Below are 21,223 nucleotides of genomic sequence, written 5' to 3'. Positions count from 1 at the left end.
TATAAGAAATCTTAACTTAAAAGTATGTAGTTAGGTCACGTTGCGTAATTTCAAAGAACATGGTCAAAAGATGAAGAAGACATAACCACCAAAGATTAATCATATCCTAACATTTGTCCTTAAAATATTTACACAAATCTATGATATTAATCAATACAAATTCTCATACGTTTTAAGGAATACTCCTATTTTAGTATAAATTAATATTAAAATAGTCTTATCACTATATTTGAAGATATTATAGATCAATAAAATATATGTGATTATACTTAGCCTAATTTTTATTTTCTCAAGTACAAGTTATGATCCAACCCGTGCAACGCACGAGTTAAATACCTAGTAGTGCATTAATTGATATTCTAAAGGTTAGAAAATTAGCACGTTTTATGTTGTTTAACAATCAAAGCGGTTACAATTTTCATAAAAGAATGCACTAAATGTGGCATTAGAATAGGAAAGGTCACAACTATAGTCAAGCAATTAAAAATTCCGATTTTAAAAAGCAGAAGGAGGGATGCAAGGAATTTTTGAATTTCAAATTGCACATTTTAAGGAGGGAATTTTTTTAGGGTTACATTTTAGCATTTAATGATGGATGATTAGAGGGAAAAATCTAGGTTAAACAATAGCAAGACGTAATAAGCTTTAAGAATAAGTGATTGTACTTTATTATCAAAATTAATTGTATTAGATTCTCGCATGTGGTAAAAGGATGTCACTTGTTTTTGTTTGTAGAATTTATTCGGTGAGATTATTCTTCATCATCTAGTGCATATATGGGAACAACCAACACATGATACAAATGAAAATCACTGTAAAATGAAAAAGAAGGAAGTAAACATGGTAGAAAAGGCTACATAATCATTTAGCCTGTGTTTATTTTCTAAGAGGAATTGTTGATTGACATGGCTAATGTCACGACCCAATCTTAGATCATGACAAGCGCACAGGCTAACACTATAAATCACATAAATTTAGCCTGGCAAGCCTAATACATTATGACATATAGACTTTTATAAAATACATTTTACTGGAGTCTTGCGGTATCATAAATTTTCATGACATTCCAAATTGATGATTAGTTATAAGAATAATGTATATAATAAATTATCTCTTTGTTTGTTAAAATTACTATGAGCACATACCTCATAGGCTACATTATCTCTTCGTTGTAGCAAACGGAGTTTTTTTGCATTTGTTACTATAAGTCGTGCCTCATATGCTACATTATCTCTTCGTTGTAACAAACGGAGATTACCACATTATCTCTTCGTTGTGGCGAACAGACTATACCACATTTCTCTTCGTTGTGGCGAATGGAGATATACCACATTATCTCTTCGTTGTGGCGAACGGAGTATACCACATTTCTCTTCGTTGTGGCGAACGGAGTATACCACATTTCTCTTCGTTGTGGGGAACAGAGATATACCACATTATCTCTTCGTTGTGGCGAACGGAGTATACCACATTATCTTTTCGTTGTGGCGAACGGAGATATACTACATTATCTCTTCGTTGTGGTGAACGGAGATATACCACATTATCTCTTCGTTGAGGCGAACGAAGACATTAAATACTCAAGAAAACATTAAAACATAAATAATTAGTCTTACTAGACCCAATTCATACTGTCCAAGCTTTTATAGCATTATTATCATAAATAAATTTATTCATCGTATCACATGAAACTTGCAAAAACTACTAATTCTTCCTACTTCGTATAACCATTAAATCTCGTTTTTATTATTTAAAAGCAAATAACACAATTTGAATGAAATAAAATTAGCTTTTCTAAACAAAGTATGGTTTTTTTTTCCATAATATAATTTAGAAAACTTGCCACAAGCTAAATTAGCTGATCACAAGTAACAATTATGTAGAATCAACTTGGCCTCTAAGTAGAATAGGAGCCACATATAATTTCCACTGAATTTGAGCATAAAAATAATAGTAATAGTAATTATTTGAATGCTTTAGAAACATATGTACAACGACTGGAAGAAAAAGAAAAAAAAAAAAGGGATATTACATATTTGCTAAAATACCCAATCAGTATTTTTCTAAAGGAACCTCCAAAATTTGAAATCTAATACCAACTACTTCCTAGCTCAAATCAGTCCCAAAATTTCATGTGTTTATAGATTTACCTCATTCAAGATAATGATTCCAATGAATGTGTAGCACTCCTTTCAACCAAAAACTCTTAACATTTTGCCCAAGTAAAAAGAAAGGAAGTGAAACAGTCGCATGTAGCTTTCCCGACGCGGCGGAGATGATTTCCAATACAGTGGTCATCAATTAAACTTCTCCAATCTAGAAATAAATTGAGGGCTTTTGTAGAGGAAAAAGAGAGGAATTTAATAATGGTTGTGATGCGGCCAACAGAAGTCGGAATACGGCGATTGGTATATTCATTCAATATACTATTTTGAAATATACTATATTTATTATGATGTGAAATATACTATATTTCAAAATCACGAGGGTATCACAGCTAAAGTTCAAATTCAAAGTTAGTGGATCCAGTTCAAGAGAAATATGAGGAGCAAAATAGAGTGGAAATTGAGTTGTAATCAAGTACAAAAAAATTATGAAAAATACTACTAATCTCTAATATTACAATAAGCCTAAACTTAATTATTTAGTATCTTTCTTCAGATTTCTCATTCATTTTTTCGCAAATCATACATGATGCATCCTTTTTCCCAATTTTCTTCGGTTTTGATCCATCCTGTTCAATTGAAAATTTTGTTTCGTTTATCTGTCATCAGATTTCTAAGAAGTGGTTAACAAACAGAAACCACATTGTCATTGTCATTAGGTGGTTAACATAGTATTAGATACACAAATGTGCTGCAAATATATACAAAAGCATAGTATTCTATACATAAATTTACTTAAAAGGGATTATTGTTGTTGCAGGCACATGAACAGAGTTCTTGTTGCCCATGTCAGATTCAATTTACTCTCTTTTACATCCCGTTTGAAGCAGTAACATAGATTGTCTATCAACCACATCTGTATTAGGCTCCTCTTCAATTTCTTCCCCAACATCATGAACCAAACTCAGAACTGGTTGCAGCAACAAGACTCCCACGGCCGTGTATTAGGCTCATGTTAGAAAAAAGAGAAAAAAAAAGAAAAAAGTTTGATGCTAAAACCGAAAAATGTATATTTCTTGGTGTAAGCGAGCATTCAAAAGCTTATCGGTTGTACAACCCGGTCACACAAAAAATAATAATTAGTCGAGATGTGGTATTTGATGAAAGCAAAATATGGAAGTGGAATGTTAATAGCACCGGAGAGTACATTTCAGTAACTGATGATGAAGTTGAAGAAGAAAAACATGATCAGCCTTCAAGTTCTATTATCACAGGTTCATCATCTGCTCCCTCACCAAATTCACAGCCTTCAAGTTCACTTATCACAGATTCACCATCTGCTCCCTCACTAAATTCACAAGTAGAAGTGGAAGATGCAGTTTCAAATGAGTCTAGACTCCAACGTACAAGAACAAGGCCAGCATGGATGCAAGATTATGTGATTAGTGGAGTTAATCAAATTGATGATTCAATTTCTCATTTTGCTTTATTTTCAGACCATGATCCTATTGTTTTTCATGATGCCGTCAAAGAGTCGAAGTGGCAGAAGGCCATGGATGAGGAGATTGAATCAATAGAGAAAAACAATACATGGGAATTAACAAATCTTCCAAAGGGGCAGAAATCTATTGGAGTAAAGTGGGTGTATAAGACAAAGCTCAATGCAGATGGTAAGGTGGATAAATACAAGGCTCTGATACCAAATGTAGAAACACTCACAGATACTTATAACAAAAATATGAGAAAGGAAAAACTGAATTCATCGAAAAAGCAAAAACCAGGACAGGCATATGTAGCCTTTTACATAGGAATTAAAATAACCACCCACTACCACATCCTAAAACGTGGAGCATACTTGAAACAAAATACAAATTAAACAACTCAAAGTAACTGCTCCCTAATAATAAGGATTTATTCAAAACAGAAAATTACTAATTAAAATTCAACAGTTCGAAGAGATTCAAAATTATTGAATCATTCAAACCAAAACGAAAAGAATTCGACTTTTTCTCTTCTTTTTTTGAAAAAAAAAAAAATCGACTTTCTTTCTCAACAACTGCTAGGTAATTATATCATCAACACACATGATCCCTTTAATATCAACCCAGAAACTCAAATCAACTTCCTTTCTCATTTTGACAGAAATTCAAGCTTAATATCAATCATAAAACTAATATCATCTATGCAAAATGCATAATCAATAATACCAGGAGTCAAGCGAAACAAAATGGATAGGTTACACTGAAGTGAAGAGTGAAGACTAAAAGTTGTTTTGTAAAACCAAATTTGTACACTATTTTCTAAATCTACTCATCTTTTGTACGCTGATAGATTTCTCGAATTCTAGGAATTAGTTTACTTGAATAAGAAGCAAGCCTAGGAAAGATTTAATAACTTCTCATGGTCGCAGCTCATGGCTTGATGCACATTGCAAACCTCACCAAAACGCATATCAAATCACAGTTGTTGCTGGCCTAGAGGCTATAAGTCTAAGAGTGCAGCTTAGGCCATCAACTAAAATAGATATTTCAAAAAATGAAAACACATGTATTTTCAAAAAAAGGTGAATCATGAACCATATTCATGAATATGAGAGGTTGTCATTGTTAAAAAGGTGAGCAGGTGCTGCCATCCTAAACCATTCATCATATTTATGGTATATCAAGAGAAGATACTATATACACAAATGTTTCATCAAAGGTAATTGACCATGAACCATATTCAAGAAATGAGTATATGCAGAATATGACAGACCTTTCAAAAGCTCAGACTTGGATTCAGCCATGTTCAAACTTACCTTTCGCAAATCAAAATAACTTTGCATAACTGTGGGAAATGAGGTATTCAATAGGAATGATGCTCAGATAATGTTGAACCTTTTCCCATCAATGCAAAATGTGCCCAAAAATCAAAGAATGCACATCCACTCATACCTAGTGACGACCTATCATAGTTCGATTTATACTAGCATCTCATAAGGTATTGGAGAGGGGAAAAGCAGTCCTCCCTAGACTTTACAGATCACTATTAGCCTTTCATTACTTCTCTTCACCTTTCCTTATAGGAAAATATCTAAAAAGCACACATCATGCAGATTCCAAAATTTCTGCGATCTCATACTAACAAAATAAGTTTATTTTAATTTCACTCCATGATTATATGCAGTCATTTGTCAAAATTAGGTGCGACTTTCATAACTTATTACACTCTATATGCTTAAATATAAATACAATATAACAATAGATAAATAGAATAAATCTTACCTAGTTTCAGTCTTACAATAGGCCTCTCATAATCATTTCACAAAGAAGATTCTCCGCCTTATCATTTTCATCGTTATCAAACAGAGAACGGATGATTATTTCATAAGTTACGGCATTTGGAAAGCAACTATTGTCTTTCATTTTTGACAACAAAGCCAATGCTTCATCAAACAAGCCCTTGTTACAAAACCCATGGATCATAACGGTATATGCGTTGACAGTTATATTATAGCCTTTGACCAAAAGATCCTCAAAAATATTCCGTGCATCCTCTAGTCTTCCACCTTTACACAATCCATCAATAAGAATAGTGTATGTATACATATTTGGTTGAATACCTTGGTCTTTCATCTTTGTTAACAACGCAATTGCCTTGTCAACCTGATGGTTTTTGCACAAAGCATCCAATATAGAACTGTAAGTAATTATATTAGGTGGTTGACCTCTATCGTGCATCTCATCGACAAGCCTCAAAGCATAAGAGATTTTCCCCGATTTACACAAACCATCAATAAGGGAATTGTAAGTTACCACATTAGGAATAATTTTTCTGCAATGCATTTCTTCAAAGAGATTCATGGCTTCATTCGTCATTTTAATCTTACAAAACCCATTAATCAAGATACTGTAACTCTGAATATCAGGATTCACTCCCCCCCGAGCCATAGTGTTGCATATACTCTTAGCCTTATTCACTTCTTTAACTAGGAAATATCCATCCATTAAAGAGTTATAAGTAACAACATCGGGTGTAATGCCTTGCTTCATCATCATAGCTAACACATTTTTAGCCTCTTTTACCCTTCCTTCCTTACAAAATGCATCAACCAATATATTAAAGGTATACACATCAGGGTTGATGTTTTCCAATGTCATTTTATTGAACAAACCAATTGCATCTTTCATTTTACCAACAATGCAAAAGCCACTAATTAAAGCATTGTAAGTGAAAACATCGGGGAAAATTCTCTTAGAAACCATTTCAGAATATAAATCAAAAGCATCATTAATAAGTTTAACTTTACACATACTATCAATAATCGCAGTGTACATTACCACATCAAGCTGAACCAATTTTCCATCAACATGTCTTAGCAATTGCAGAGCTGCTCTTGTTTCACCAACTTTACACAACCCATTAATCAAGGTCCCATAACTAACTTGGTCCAAATGAAATCCCATCGCAATAACCTTATCATGAAAGTGCAATGCTTGATGGATGTCACCTTTGAGACAAAGACCCTTGATGATTGTATTCAATGTTATGGTATCTGGCTCGTAACCCATTTTGAGAATCTTTGTCAATACAGAAAAAGCAAACGGCATGTGACCCAATTGACAGAAAGAATTGATGAGGATGTTGCAAATGACTAAGTTAGGTTTAATTCCTATAAATTCCATTTTTTGAGAAAAGGAAACAACATTGTTGTAATGTTTAGATTTGACAAGTGAACCTAAAATCTTACCGAATTCGATGTCGGGAGGAGTGGGATTCTGACGAAGCAAGCGATTGAACTTGGATAAAGAAGCATCAACGATATCATTGTTATTATAGCATTGAGGTGTTAAGGTTGAAGAAGAGGAGAAGCAAAAAGAAGGAATGAAGTAGGGGTATTTTCGGAATTGAAAAGGATGAAACTTTTTTGGAACAGAGAGAGAAAAACGAAAAACAAAGCACCCAAGAAACATTGAAGAAGAAGAAGGAGACATTGTTGTGTAATGTGTCGCAGAATGAAATTATTGAATTTGAAATGAGATTTGTAGTTAGGTTTTCGATGGAAAGGTTACTTGCACATATTTTTACACGCTTTCGATACACTTTTTCACTGTTAAAATTCACATGGATACCATCAAACGTTATGGATCACGTATAAAATTTTTTAAGCATAAAAATTTTTCTTTTTGTCATAGTCTAGGATATAAGTTTTTTATTTTTTTGACAAAAAATTAATTTTTTTAATTTCTATATTCTTTTTGAAATTGAATTACATACTTTTATTTGAAGATCATTCTTCATCGTCATCTAGTGCATGGAAACAAGCAACACATGATACAAATGAAATCAAAGTACAAAGAAGATGAGAAGGAAAATGGTAGTGAAAAACCAGCGTGAGTTAAGTCACGCCGGGTATTTTCGAAATTTTAGTTGGGAGTGAGCAAATTTTGATGGGAGAAGTGCAATTTCCAAATTATCTGGTTATAGTATTTGAGGGAATGTTGATTGACATGGCTATATTTGAATTAACAAGGAGGAGAGGTATTCTTTTTCTTAAAGAGCAAAAGAGAGTGAAAATTGAGTTGAGAAGTACCAAAAATTTATGAAAGATACTAAATGCTCTAACATTACAACAAATCAGTAACAACAATAAGTATATCCTTAAACTTAATGATATAATATCTTTCTTCAGATTCCTCACTCATTTTCTTCCACAAATCATGCATCCTTTTCCCTTTTCCCAATTTTGTTTTGTTTTGTTTTGGATCATCATGTTCAATTGAACAATTTGTTTGGTTTATCTGTCATCAAACTTCTAGGAGGTGATTCATGGATCCGGATCCTCTCATGCTGCCAATTCTGCTGCAATCTCAACTGTTGGTCTCCCTTTAAGACAACCTTTCTATTTTTATATTTTTCCTTTAAAACTCCTCACCCGTTGGATTAGGAGCAGGATGGAAAACACAGGAGACGATCTGTTTCCGGTGATTCGGACACAGAAAACCCCTCCATCTTCACTTTACTGTATTGTCATTGTCATTCTGTCATGAAGGTGTTACGTTCCAAGTTCGTTCAAATCTGTACCGTCCGGTGATTTGAGTTATTCTAAACTTTTACAATTCATTCAATCTCCACTTACCATCAATATCCACCAACTCAGTAAGCTTGCGGTCTTGCATATTTGATGGTTTACTATTTTCAGCATCTTTGAACTGAAATCATCTATCCAACCAACAGTCATCCCATGCACGAACACAAGCTCCATTTCAAACAATCCAGCAAATCATAGAACACATGTGAGGCCACAGCTGTACCAAATTCTTCCATAAGCCAGAATCACTTGGTTTAGCAATTACCATATCCAATGCTATATTCCTTCCATCATATTTATCTAATCGACACCAAAGTGTCAACTCAACTTTCTTTCTCATTTTGACAAAAATTCAAGCTTCATATCAATCATAAATGTAATATCGTCCATGCAAGAGGAATAATGAGAAGACAACCTTTAACTCTTCAAGCAATAACACAAATGTAGCAAAACCAAAAACTTACAGTTCTTGAACAACAAAAAAATTCTCAAAGAAGATGCAAGGTAAAAAAAAAAAAACTTTGAAAAGAAAATGCAAAAGTGTAGCTTAAATCAAAACAAAACAAACTCAATGACATGTCAATACCCTCAACATATAAACTTATATAAAACAGTCAGAAGATTATCCAATAAGGGTCCTCTTGACACAACTGTGGATTTTCTATCCCCTACTATATATATACCTTTCAACAAAACAAATGAATCATTGTAATTTCAAAACAGAGAGGTAGCATCACCCTTGAATGTAATGCTCGTGAAGTTCTTTCAAAAGTTTTTTTTTTCAAGGGATTGAAATCCTAAGGCAATGCAGTTAATGACAGCACATAAGTTTCATGCTAATTTGATGAATCCTACTTGGTTAATTCATTCAATATGCAGAAAACCAATTATCCAGCAGAAACAGAGCTCATATTTAAATTCTTATCATATTATTCCTTACTACCGATCTGCACCAAACACATGTGTGAACTTTCTATTCTCATGCTCATAACTTTTCCAAAAATTGAGTTTCCTACTGAATTTATACAGAGAAATCACAGAACAGGACATAGCAGATTCTAACATGCACTTTCAGATTTCATGCAATGAAAGAACAAGACATCGTTTTTAGTGTGTTGCTCATTGATAAAGTGCTTTTTGCATTCTAATGTTTTTACAATATAAATCCAAATATCCAGCAGAAAGACACAAATTGGAGAAGGAGGGAGAAGGAGAGAATCAGAGAAGGAGAGGATCCAAATCCCCATAAATAACATTAAACCTTAATTTCCAGGCTCAGACATGGGTTATTACCAAATATCTTGAGATAAGGCACCCTAGAAGGCTAGAATTGAAGTAAGAAACCCCTCACATTTCATGCAACAGTCAATACGGGTTACCATGCACAAGATCCCTTTGAGTGAACATCTTCCCCCTTACCTTGACTGAACTCATGCTGGCGTTGATGTCGAATGGAAGGAACTTCCTTAGCTTCCCATGCAATAGATTCTGGTTCAGCAACTTCCTACTTAATTAGTTACCTAATTCTCATTAGACCATGCTCTTAGTTTTAATTACTTCAAACTACTTTAAATTAAGGTAAGAAGCAATTAAATACTATATTGAAATCTTAATTAAGAAACACACTAAAATTTATTGAGATGTTGAGCACAAAGTACTACTAAACACATTATAGTCGAGAATTTGATACAATTTGACAGATAATAAAAAACGTAGACTGCATAAGCAAAAATAGAAAGTGACCCTTGTTCTACACTTCCAATACCAGACAAATAAATTATGTTATATTCTCAATCAACCATAACAAGAATCGGATTTGAGCCACCATTTGTAGATGAATATACAAATACTTTTGGTTTGTACTTTTATATGACCATGACACTTGCTTCCTTGATGTAGGATAAAATGTAAGCACTTGTAAAGTCAAATTTCTAGGACGCAATCAATATCCAGAGGCATGAGTTTTTATGATAAAGTTCATGATATACATACACAAAAAATCGTTTTAAGTATTACACACATAAGCCAAGCCAAAACAGGTTACTTCTTTAATAAGGATAATGTAGAGAATACAATAAATTATATTTCTATATTTGAAAAAGGAAAAGTTCAAAAGAAAACCCATTTTCAAAATGTACCGCATTCAAGGGATCAACAATGCTGATGAAAAAGAGGAACTCTATCCAACAGAGTCAATTTTACAATCTAGTTTGCTAAAATTGCAGTATTACTCAAGCAGATAGCAGAGATTTTGGTGGAAACGAACTCAAAGCTACATTGTGATTATGAAAATTATTGTAATTATAGTAATGGAAACCAACTTCTGCTACAATTCATGGAGTTCAGATGCAGATTTTAAACTATTATTGTGCAACACAGGAGATGTTAGTTCCATTCTTTATAATGCATATGATATTGACCAATATTTCAGATATGTTGAAAATAAGATATTGGCATCTATAATCTGTAAAATCCCAACCCGACAATATTTCCAAGAGAATACTAACTAATATATGCTACCACTTCCCCTCAAGTTGAAACTCACAGATATCCCGGTTTTTTTAAGTATAAACACACTTGACAAACAAAAAACAACAATCACAAAAGTTTGTTTCTTATTAGGTAGGGGTAACTACAAAAAGTGAAATGATGGCATAAAGTTAAAATATAAATTCAAAATAACAATGTGTAACAAAGAGAACCATCTTACCTAATTCCAGTCTTTCATCTAGACGGTAGCCTTTAATCAAAAGATTAAAGATCTGGAAAAACCTCTCGTGCTTCCTCTAGTCTTCCATCTTTACACAATCCATTGCTAAGAATAGTGTACGTGTACGCATTTGGTTGAATACCCTTCTCTTTAATTTTTCTTAATAATGCAATTGTCTTGTCAACATGATTGTTTTTGCATAAAGCATACAAGATAGAATTGTAAGTAATTATATTAGGTGGTTGACCTTTATCATGCATCTCATCAACAAGCTCCAAAGCATGTGGGATTCTCCCCGATTTGCAAAAACCATCAATAAGTAAACTATAAGCTATGGTATCCGGAATTATTTCTTTACAATGCATTTCTCGGAAGAGATTTATTGCTTCATCCATCATTTTAACCTTACAAAGTCCACTAATCATGATACTGTAGCTCCGAACATTTGCAGTCACTCCCCTCTGAACCATAGTGTTGAATATATTCTTAGCCTTGTCCACTTCTTTAACCAGACAATATCCATCCATTAAAGAGTTATAAGTAATAACATCAGGTTTCACACCTTCTTTCATCATCACCGCAACCACGGCTTTACCTTCTCTCACATTTCCCTCCTTGCTAAAAGCACCAACCAACGTATTAAAAGTATACTCATCCGCCTCAACGTTTTCCAATTTCATATCATTAAACAAACCAATAGCCTCTTTCAACCGACCCACAACACAAAAACCATAAATCATCGCATTAAAAGTAAAAACATCAGGAGAAACTCTCTTAGCAACCATTTCAGTATACAAATCAAACGCATCATCAAGAAACTTATCTTTACACAAACCATTAATAATCGTGGTATACATTATCACATCATACTGAACTATTTTCTCATTAACTTCTCTCAGCAATCGTAACGCTGCTCTTGTTTCTCCTACCTTACATAACCCATTGATCAACGTCTCATAACTAACTCGATCCAGCTGAAACCCCAATGCTACCACTTTCTCATAAAAGTTCAACGCTTTACGAGCCTCGCCTTTAAGACAAAGACCGTTGATGAGTGTATTTATCGTTACGATATCGGGGCAATAACCCCTTTTGAGAATATTGGCAAATAAGGAAAAAGCAAAATGGGTATGACCCAGTTGAGAAAAACAATTGATGAGTACATTGTAAGTGAATAAATCGGGTTTAATTCCTTTAAAGTGAAGTTTTTGATGAAAGGAAAGAGCAATGGAGTAACGATTGGAAAGGGCAAGGGAAGCTAAGATTCTGGCGAATTGGCTTATGGGTGGGGTTGGAATCTGATTGATTAAGCGATTGAATCGGGAAATAACGTTTTCGTGATGAAGATTATTGTGGAATTGAGTGTATATGGTTGAAGGTGAAGAAGAGAAGCGAAGAAAGTGAATGAAATTAGGGTTTGTTTTATTGAAAAGAGGAACAACGTACCTGAAGAGTGAAGAAGAACACATATTGGCAGAATCTTTTTTTTTTTTTTTTTTTTTGAGAAAACATATTGGCAGAATCTTGGAGGGAGATGTTTAGGACTCTACCACTCTTTGACAAGCTGGGGTCCACCGGTTGAACAATTTTGTTTTATTTTTTTATATTTTTTTGTTATTAGTATAAAAATATGTTTTTTGTCAAATAGTTTAAATACTATCTTAAAAAATGTAACTAGTTTAGAGACTAGAGTTACACATATCATAGGCTTAGATATGGTTTTGGTTCCTATAAAATTAGGATTTTCTAAGTTTAGTCTTCATTTAATTTTAATAGTTTTTTTAGTCTCCTAATAAATTCAAATTTGTTTGATTATGTTTAAACTAAGTTTTTGAACAATTTTTTGCATTTGTGTTAAAAACATTACTTAAGTTCCTCCGTCAAAAATAATCTCAAAATTTGATTTCTACATCCAAATTTTTGTTACTTCTAACTTAAACTTTTTTCCTTTAAAAAAAATTCATATTTAATTCATTTAATGTTAAAAAATTCTGATTTTTAGCAAATAAACCTTTAATATGTTCTAAACTTGTCTGTCGTCGTGAGCTTAGCTCAGTTCGTTGGGACAATGCATAAAATATGCAAGGTCCAGGGTCATGTTAACCAGTGCCCCCGGGGGACTGGTTAAGGAAGCAAATATAGTAATATTTGCATTGATATTTGTGTAATCAATGCATTAAAAACTTAAAAAGTATCTTTTTTGACTTAGAATTTCTTCTTTTAGCATCCTTAACTAGTGCCCCAGGGCACTGGTTAACATTTCCCTTAACCTTATTATATAAGTGACGCAAATGAAGCTAAGATATTTTATATGATTATAATAAAATAAATAATTATACATATACTATATGAGCCGACTCTACTTAGTGGGATAAGACTTGGTTGTTGTTGTTGTATACATGTACTATATGAGGAAAATGCGTCAGTATTCTGTCATATTTTTAATGTTCCATAAGTCATGGTCAATGACTTATTGAGTTTGATTCATAGGTATATTAGGATTGAATTACTAATTAGGAGTAATTAATTTCATTAATCATGATTTTGAAAATCACATAGAATACACACTGAAAATGGTTTGACCTATTGGCTGAGAAGTCGAGAGAAGTCGAGAGAGAATCCACTTATTATAGTTGATGAAGTTCTTTGTCTATTGAAACTAAGCGTTGGTCAAGCATTACTTTGTTTTGACAGTCTTCTTTTCATAGAAGAAATATGCATATATTATCTTAATGAAATTGGTAGCTTTCATGCTGTTTCTGGCAACCACAAAGGAAGTAGATGTTATGAATAGTATGTACCATTGGTCAACCTTTTTGCGTGTGCACCCTTCTGTTTATTATTATATCAGACAACTACAATATCTTTGTTCATAGAATCTAGCAAGTTTGATTATCATGGAGCATCCAATACTATATTATTCTGCTTTTACCATCACATACACTTACGATCTTTTTAGTTTTCGCGGTGAAGATACTCGTACTGGTTTTACCGGCAATCTTTATAGTGCATTGAGTCAAAGGGGTGTGTTGTAGGGGTGTAAGCGGTTCGGACTAAACCAACGAAACCAAAAGTCCAAACCGAACCAAACCGAAAAAATATCCGACCTTGTTTGGTTCGGTTTGAAACCGATCCGAACCAATCAAAACCGATCTAGTTTGGTTTGGTTCATGGTTTTTCATTTCGAGATCCGTGAAACCGATGAACCAATCCGATGATAACTCCACTCCTTATTTTACTAATATTATCATACCTTACACAAACTTATGGTTAATCCCAAAATTAAAGTCCAACATAAAATACTTTTTAATCCATTCACTTTCTCTCATCATTATCTTCATCTCATCTCATCGGTCAGACTCTTTCATTTCTACTAAAAAATAAACCCTAGCCATCAACCACACCAAACCAATTGTTCATCACCACCGGCCACCGCTGTGATCGTTTATCTCTTGGTTAGTTTTATCATGTTTATGCCATTGATTTGTTATTTTGACTATGTTTTAATATTAGGATGTGCTTTTTGGAATTTTTGTGTTTGTTGATGAATGATGCATGTATGTATCATGGATGATTGAAATATTTAAGTTTGATGAAGTTGTTTTTGAAGAATGATGGATGAATGAATTTTGGATCATATGTATGAAATATTGAGTAAGGTTAGTTATGAAAAGTTGTTTGAAAAATAGAGAACATGAAAAAACAAAATATGAAATACAATTATACAAAGTTCTATGAAATATTTTTGTGAGAATATGATTTTTTTTAATTGTATTATTAAACAAACCGATCAACCGAACCAATCCAAACCGAACCAAACCGATTAGTTTGGTTCGGTTTCTTTTTTGAAAAACAGTAAAAACCGAACCAATCCGAACCGATGAAGATTTCATCGGTTCGGACATTTTTTTGACTGAAAACCAATCCAAACCGAACCGTTACACCCCTGTTGACTTTCATGGATGATGATGGTCTAAGAAAAGGAGAAGATATTAAGCCTTCACTTCTCAATGCAATACAGAAATCAAGGATGGTCATCATTGTTTTCTCTAGAAACTATGCATCCTCCACATTTTGTTTGAATGAACTTGTTCAAATCCTTGATTGTTTTACAAAAGAAAAGGGTAGGTTAATTTGGCCTATTTTTTATGATGTAGATCCATCAGAACTAAGACATCAAAGAGGAAGCTATGGAGAAGCATTGGCAGAACAGGAGCATGGTGCAAAAGTGGAGGTTGGCATTGCAACAGGCAGCTGATTTGGTTGGTTGGCCTTTCAAACATGGGTAACAAACTTCGTTTCGTTGCTTATAATTCAGCTTATTGTTTCATGTTTTCTTGACTTCATTTGAATATTCATATCATGTATGATTAAGTGGTATACAACAATAATTGTCAACCAAGGAAGTTATTGTTTGTATAAGATTCTATATTTTCATGTGGCACGCCAAATAAATATGCTAGTTGTTATGTGCATAGAGGAAACTTGCCATGAATTTGATGTATTTAATTTCAATGGCAGGGGTCAGGGGAGTTGTATATGAGCATGTACTCATCAAAAAGATCACAGACGAGGTTTCCGGTAAGCTTAATCGACCTCTTTTGAAAATTGCTGATTATCCTGTGGGATTGGAAGGTAGAATTCGAAATGTACTGTCGCTTATTGGTCCTGATTTTGATAACAAAGTCAACATGCTTGGAATTCATGGGATTGATGGAATAGAAAAGTCAACTCTTGCTTGGCTATATACAACTTGATAGCAGAACAATTTGAAGGTTCGTGTTTTCTTGCCAATGTTAGAGAAAAGTCAGGCAGGAACAGTTTAGTGCAGATCCAAAAGACAGTGCTGTTAGAGTTAGTTGGGGAGAGAAGTATCAAGTTGGAAGATGTGAACCAAGGGATTCCAATATTAAAAGCAAGACTCCATCGAAAGAAAGTTTTACTCGTTCTTGATGATGTCGACAAGAAAGACCAATTAGAAGCAACTGCTGGAGGATTTGATTGGTTTGGTCTTGGCAGTGTCATCATTGTAACACCAAGGAATAAGCATTTGTTAGACTTTCATGGTGTTGGAAAATTATACAAGGTTAAAGAAATCAATGTCACTTCTGAGATATTTTCTGCAGATTTGCATACATGAACTCATTGATACTGAATGCCCTCCCTGTTCTCTTTCAGCCTATATTTATTATACTACACTGGAGTATGGAAAGATTACTTAAATGTTAACAACACTGCAGAAAACATCTCAGAGTAACATTTAAGTAATCCTTCCGTACTCCAATGCAAATGTAATCCTATCTATATGTGGCTGTAATTATAGTTGCGAACCATGTGATAAAAACTTCAAAAGATTTTACATTTGACAGTAAGGGTTGTAGTTGATACTGTCATCATATGATAAAAACATCACTTAAAGAGTTCATTAGTTTTAGAAAATTCTTAACATAATACTAAATCTTTGTTTTTTATTGTTTAATCTGTATTTTTTTTTCATACGATGCAGATAGATGGTCGTGTCTCTTTTGATAGAGCATGTTTTCAGATTTAGCATGTGCCTTTCACGGTGTAGAAACTTCCCAGATTTAGCACATTGCCTAATCTTAGTCAATGTCTGATATGATCAGATAATGCATCTATTGACCATCAAGAAAATTTTCTAGAAATTTCGGCTCCATATTTTTTAACATGAAAAATATTCAGGTCTAAAGTCTCACTTCATCAAGTGGCCAAATAAGAAAACTTGAATCAGTTTAGGGATGTATGAGTTGATGGAAAAATTGAAAAGGTGTCTAAAAGAGAAAATCAATGTAGTTGAATCAGAAAAGAAGACTACTCTCAAGAGAAAGAGAGATAGATGTCTTTGATAAAGGGAAGAAAGGCTTAAAATTCAAAGAGATTAGTTGAAGGGAAAAAACACCTAGTTTGCAATACAGGCATGGTTTAAATAAGGAAAAACAAAAAAATTACCAAGCTGAATGGTCAAAGAATTGGAGAAAAATTGTTGCAGAATAATATGTAATAACAATTGCAGTATATATTTTAGACCAAAACGTGCATTGTAAATATATTGTGTTCCCTTCCATGAGTGGCATGTTTTCATTCAAAGCCATTTGAAGCTCTATTTGCAAGCTATCTTTTAATTATATTAAAGTACAATAAAAAATAAAACAGAGAGAAACAAACAGAGAAAATACTATCGTTTATTTTTCCTATTGACTAGAATGGAAAGAAGAAGAAACAAACTCTTCTTTGACTTGCCCTTTCAAACAAGCTAACATTTCTTTGAGATTTGAAAATTCATAGTATTTTTATCAGTGGTCACCATTGAGATGGTTAGAATGAGTTTGTGTCACTTTTACTTCTCTGTTCTCCAAGAAGAGTCCACTGGTGGAAGTTGATATTCATCTGGTTTCAATGCCAAAGAAAATTCAGGCAAATGTTGGAGCTGTCTCCATGATCCTGTTATAAAATATAAAAATATTGTTTTTGTTAGTCCTCTTTTTTTCATTTACTACAAGAATGGTTATCAAATTGCAGCTAGGAAACAAGATTAGTCATGAACTCCAGAAATTTTACCTTTCATAAGTGTATAGATCGCGGTTTATTCGCACCTTGCTTGAAGTATCCTTAGGAATTTTTTCAGAGAGATATTTCATGGTCCCCGAAAGTGGTGGATTTCTGCATCATGACTGCAAGTTAGATGGGCCATAATACAGCACAAGACCGGCATTATAGTATAGTATAAGAAACCATTGTCATGATAATTCTCAATGAATCATGATCGATAAATATCTTCAAAAAATGTTACAAGCTCTTGCAGAAGTAGAGTAAAGATCGTGTTTATTTCTCAGAAAATTTGAAATTGAAAGCTCTATTACTATAGTTTTTGGTATATAAAGTTCTTATTATGTCACAAGCTCTTGAAATATGTGTCATTATACACCTACAACTATAGTTACATACATACAACATCCTAATTATGATCCTCAAAAGTCAATTGGAAATTCGAGAATAATTACCAGTTTTCACTCAAATTATAGTGAGAGCAAAATCAATTTGCTTCCAGGAGTGAAACTATGGACCAAATTTTCAAAAGTACAAAACACTAGAAGAAACTCATAATCACAAGGATGCCAAATACAAGATGCTTCACAGGATTAATCAATTGTGTCTCTACAGTCATAACATGTATCATAAAACTAAATAGGTAGAGGAAAAGCATAAACTAAATGGTCCGAACTCAAGAAGCATAACCACATTACTACTATTGTTCATCATTGCAAACTGATATATGCATCTAAACTAAGATAGAAGCATAGCCACATTCTTTAAGAAGGCAACATTAGTTGCTCAACAACATTCAATAATTTTTTCTACAAAAAAGTCGATTGAGAACTAAACAAGGGTGGCAATTTTGTTAGTCAATGCAGTGAAAGGGCTTAGTCGAGGTAGAGCCATGAAGATAAAACCACTGTGATCCCAACTCAAGCCTGTACCTTCACTGTTCCAGATGTATAATCACATTCTTTAAGACGAGAAACATTAAAAGTAACCTATGACTTAACGGTACGTGTATCGAAACATAGATTTCATTTAAGCAAGAATTCAATTAGCTTTAAACAACATACAATATTTCCAAGAATCAAATTTAACATCGAAATCAACAATTATGCCGGAAATAGAATCATGCTTCCTACCAGCATGCAATTTCTAAATTCTAAACTCTATTTCTAGTGACCAAACAATTTCAAGGCCAGACCTTAGTTACTCATTTTTAGCTTACTTCAATTAAATGTCAAGCTTGTCTCTATTGTTTACAACTCAGGTTTTAGCATTTCAGCCTTAAATTTAGCATTCTAAAACAGTTAAGCTTCCTAAGATTATAATTATGTAGAACTACAAGTATAACTAAGATAAAATAAATGACGTTACTTGTTTTGTGCCAATTCAATTTCGAAGCCACAAGATAGGCTCATCAAGCCAAATCTTAATCACCCTGTTTTCCTACAACTGATACTTCTTCTTAAGTTCAATCACGATTAAGAACTTCTGTCTCAATACTGAAAAAATTAGAATTATGCAGCAAAACAGATTCTGCGGGGACAACTATATTTCAAGACCTTTCTAGCTCTCGGTACTTCTTTCAAGACATATTAAGTTGATTTTGAAGCTGAAATGGGGCCTTAGATACTCACTATGCAGCAATTTAATTTAGCTAAACAAGCAGACTAAGTACATCTTCCCCGTATGCTGGCTAATAAAATCATTTGTTAAGGCAGCCGTTCTGTTGAAATTAGTCTATAAAACAGTTTCTATCATTTAAAGTTTCACACAATATAAATAAATAAATAAATGTAATTCAAAGCAGAAAGGTATACTATTACTAACATCCAAATCTGCAAATAAGAGGGTGCACAACTTTCATAATTGATTGATGGAACTCTCAATGAGGTAATATGATATAAGATAGAGAAACTGAAATGGAGGATATACAAGAAATATAAAGGTTTTGGTAAACACGGTTAACAAAAACAATAAAAAGAGTGTCTTTTCCACAAGCAAAGGCAAGTACATAAAATGAAATGATGATACCAAATTGAAATATAAAAATAATATAACAATGTTTATATAGGAAAGCATTTTACCTAGTTTCAGTCTTAAAATAGACCTCTTGTAATCATTTCATGACGAAGTTTCTCCGCCTTATCATTTTCATTGTTATCAAACAGAGAACGGATGATTATTTCATAAGTAACGGCGTCTGGAATGCAACTATTGTCTTTCATTTTTGACAACAAAGCCAATGCTTCATCAAACAAGCCCTTGTTACAAAACCCATGGATCATAACGGTATATGTGTTGACAGTCATATTATAGCCTTTGACTAAAAGATCCTCAAAAACATGTCGTGCATCCTCTAGTCTTCCACCTTTACACAATCCATCAATAATAATAGTGTATGTGTACATATTTGGTCGAATACCCTGGTCTTTCAATTTTGTTAATAATGCAATCGCCTTGTCAACCTGATGGTTTTTGCACAAAGCATCCAATATAGAATTGTATGTAATTATATCATGTGGTACACCTCTATCATGCATCTCATCGACTAGCTTCAAAGCATAAGAGATTTTCCCTGATTTACACAAACCATCAATAAGGGAATTGTAAGTTACCACATCAGGAATAATTTTTCTGCAATGCATTTCTTTTAAGAGATTCATGGCTTCATCCGTCATTTTAATCTTACAAAACCCATTAATCAAGATACTGTAACTGTGAATATCAGGATTCACTCCCCCCTGAGCCATAGTGTTGAATATACTCTTCGCCTTATTCACTTTTTTAACTAGGCAATATCCATCCATTAAAGAGTTGTAAGTATACACATTTGGGTTGATGTTTTCGAATATCATTTTATTAAACAAATCAATTGCATCTTTCATTTTACCAACAATGCAAAAGCCACTAATTAAAGCACTGTAAGTAACAACATCGGGAGAAATCCCCTTAGAAACCATTTCAGAATATAAATCAAAAGCATCATTAACAAATTTACCTTTGCACATACCATCAATAATCGTATTGTACATTACCACATTAGGCTGAACCAATTTCCCATCAACACGTCTCAGCAATTGCAGAGCTGCTCTTGTTTCACCAACTTTACACAAGCCATTAATCAAGGTTCCATAACTAACTTGGTCCAAATGAAATCCCATCGCAATAACCTTATCATGAAAGTGCAAGGCTTGATGAATCTGACCTTTGAGACATAGACCCTTGATGAGTGTAGTGAAGGTTATGGTATTAGGATGATAACCCATTTTGAGAATCTTTGCCAAAACAGAAAAAGCAAAAGGGATGTGACCCAACTGACAGAAAGAATTGATGAGAATATTGCAATTGACCAAGTCAGATTTAATTCCCTCAAATTCCATTTTTTGAGAAACAGAAACAACATCGTCGTAATGATTGGATTTGACAAGGGAACCTAAAATCTTACCGAATTCGATTGCAGGTGGAGTGGGATTCTTACGGAGAAAGCGATTGAACAATGAAACAGCATCATCATCAACATCAATGTTTGAAGTTGAAGAATAAAAGCAAAAGGAAGGAATGAAATAGAAATGGGTGTTATTCAGAAATTGAAAAGGATGAAACTTTTTTGAAACAGGAACAACACAATACCTCTGCAACATCGAAGAAGAAGAAGAATGAAACATTGTGTGTCCCACAAACAAGCGTTGGATGTAGGTTTTCGGCAAATAAACCGTTGATTGTGTAGCAGTGTAACTGTCTTTAAGCAAGTGTCGGATGTTAGTTAGTTTTTTG

General features: G+C 33.4%; 4 protein-coding genes and 1 long non-coding RNA gene across 10 annotated transcripts in view; 1 reads left to right on the top strand and 4 right to left on the bottom strand.

The window, feature by feature from the left end:
* Positions 1–5,219: 5,219 nt before the first annotated feature.
* On the bottom strand, positions 5,220–7,237 carry LOC146917861 (uncharacterized). The gene has a single exon (XM_085716607.1). It carries the CDS (start codon positions 7,076–7,078, stop codon positions 5,381–5,383), a length of 1,698 nt encoding a protein of 565 aa, XP_085572733.1. The 5' UTR covers positions 7,079–7,237; the 3' UTR covers positions 5,220–5,380.
* A 394-nt stretch (positions 7,238–7,631) lies between these two features.
* Positions 7,632–12,406, bottom strand: LOC146917860 (uncharacterized). 4 transcript variants are annotated; one of them, XM_085716609.1, is made up of 2 exons: positions 10,886–12,406; positions 7,632–9,679 (listed from the first exon to the last, which is right to left on the bottom strand). In XM_085716609.1, exon 1 carries the CDS (start codon positions 12,352–12,354, stop codon positions 10,930–10,932), a length of 1,425 nt encoding a protein of 474 aa, XP_085572735.1. In that variant the 5' UTR covers positions 12,355–12,406; the 3' UTR covers positions 7,632–9,679; positions 10,886–10,929. The 4 variants fall into 4 exon arrangements, with proteins under 4 accessions (XP_085572735.1, XP_085572738.1, XP_085572736.1 ...); XM_085716612.1 differs by having other exon boundaries at positions 7,632–9,663; positions 10,886–12,404; XM_085716610.1 differs by having other exon boundaries at positions 7,829–9,682; positions 10,886–12,404.
* A 2,624-nt stretch (positions 12,407–15,030) lies between these two features.
* LOC146917859 (uncharacterized) lies at positions 15,031–15,720 on the top strand. Its single transcript, XR_015013512.1, has 3 exons — positions 15,031–15,170; positions 15,414–15,466; positions 15,572–15,720. It is a non-coding gene; the product is annotated as an uncharacterized LOC146917859 (long non-coding RNA).
* Positions 15,721–16,925: 1,205 nt separating this feature from the next.
* LOC146917858 (uncharacterized) lies at positions 16,926–21,166 on the bottom strand. Of its 3 annotated transcripts, none has more exons than XM_085716604.1 (4): positions 19,534–21,166; positions 19,277–19,363; positions 17,465–17,566; positions 16,926–17,347 (listed from the first exon to the last, which is right to left on the bottom strand). In XM_085716604.1, exon 1 carries the CDS (start codon positions 21,112–21,114, stop codon positions 19,546–19,548), a length of 1,569 nt encoding a protein of 522 aa, XP_085572730.1. In that variant the 5' UTR covers positions 21,115–21,166; the 3' UTR covers positions 16,926–17,347; positions 17,465–17,566; positions 19,277–19,363; positions 19,534–19,545. The 3 variants fall into 3 exon arrangements, with proteins under 3 accessions (XP_085572730.1, XP_085572732.1, XP_085572729.1); XM_085716606.1 differs by lacking the exon at positions 19,277–19,363 and having other exon boundaries at positions 19,534–20,024; positions 20,448–21,166; XM_085716603.1 differs by lacking the exon at positions 19,277–19,363.
* The window catches only part of LOC146917853 (uncharacterized), a 31,462-nt gene continuing 27,164 nt past the window's right edge, over positions 16,926–21,223 (bottom strand). Inside the window, exons 10-11 of the mRNA XM_085716616.1 lie at positions 17,465–17,566; positions 16,926–17,347 (exon numbers count right to left, since the gene is read on the bottom strand). Of these exons, the coding sequence (XP_085572742.1) occupies positions 17,317–17,347; positions 17,465–17,566 (133 nt within the window). The 3' untranslated portion in view covers positions 16,926–17,316. The remainder of the gene's footprint in view (positions 17,348–17,464; positions 17,567–21,223) is intronic.

The sequence above is a fragment of the Medicago sativa genome, chromosome 6 (genome assembly GCF_051527215.1).
Source record: "Medicago sativa cultivar Bolivia chromosome 6, Bolivia_mono, whole genome shotgun sequence".
NCBI lineage: Eukaryota > Viridiplantae > Streptophyta > Magnoliopsida > Fabales > Fabaceae > Medicago > Medicago sativa.
Note: the sequence above shows the minus strand (reverse complement) of the source record. Positions and strands in the feature narration are given on the sequence as shown.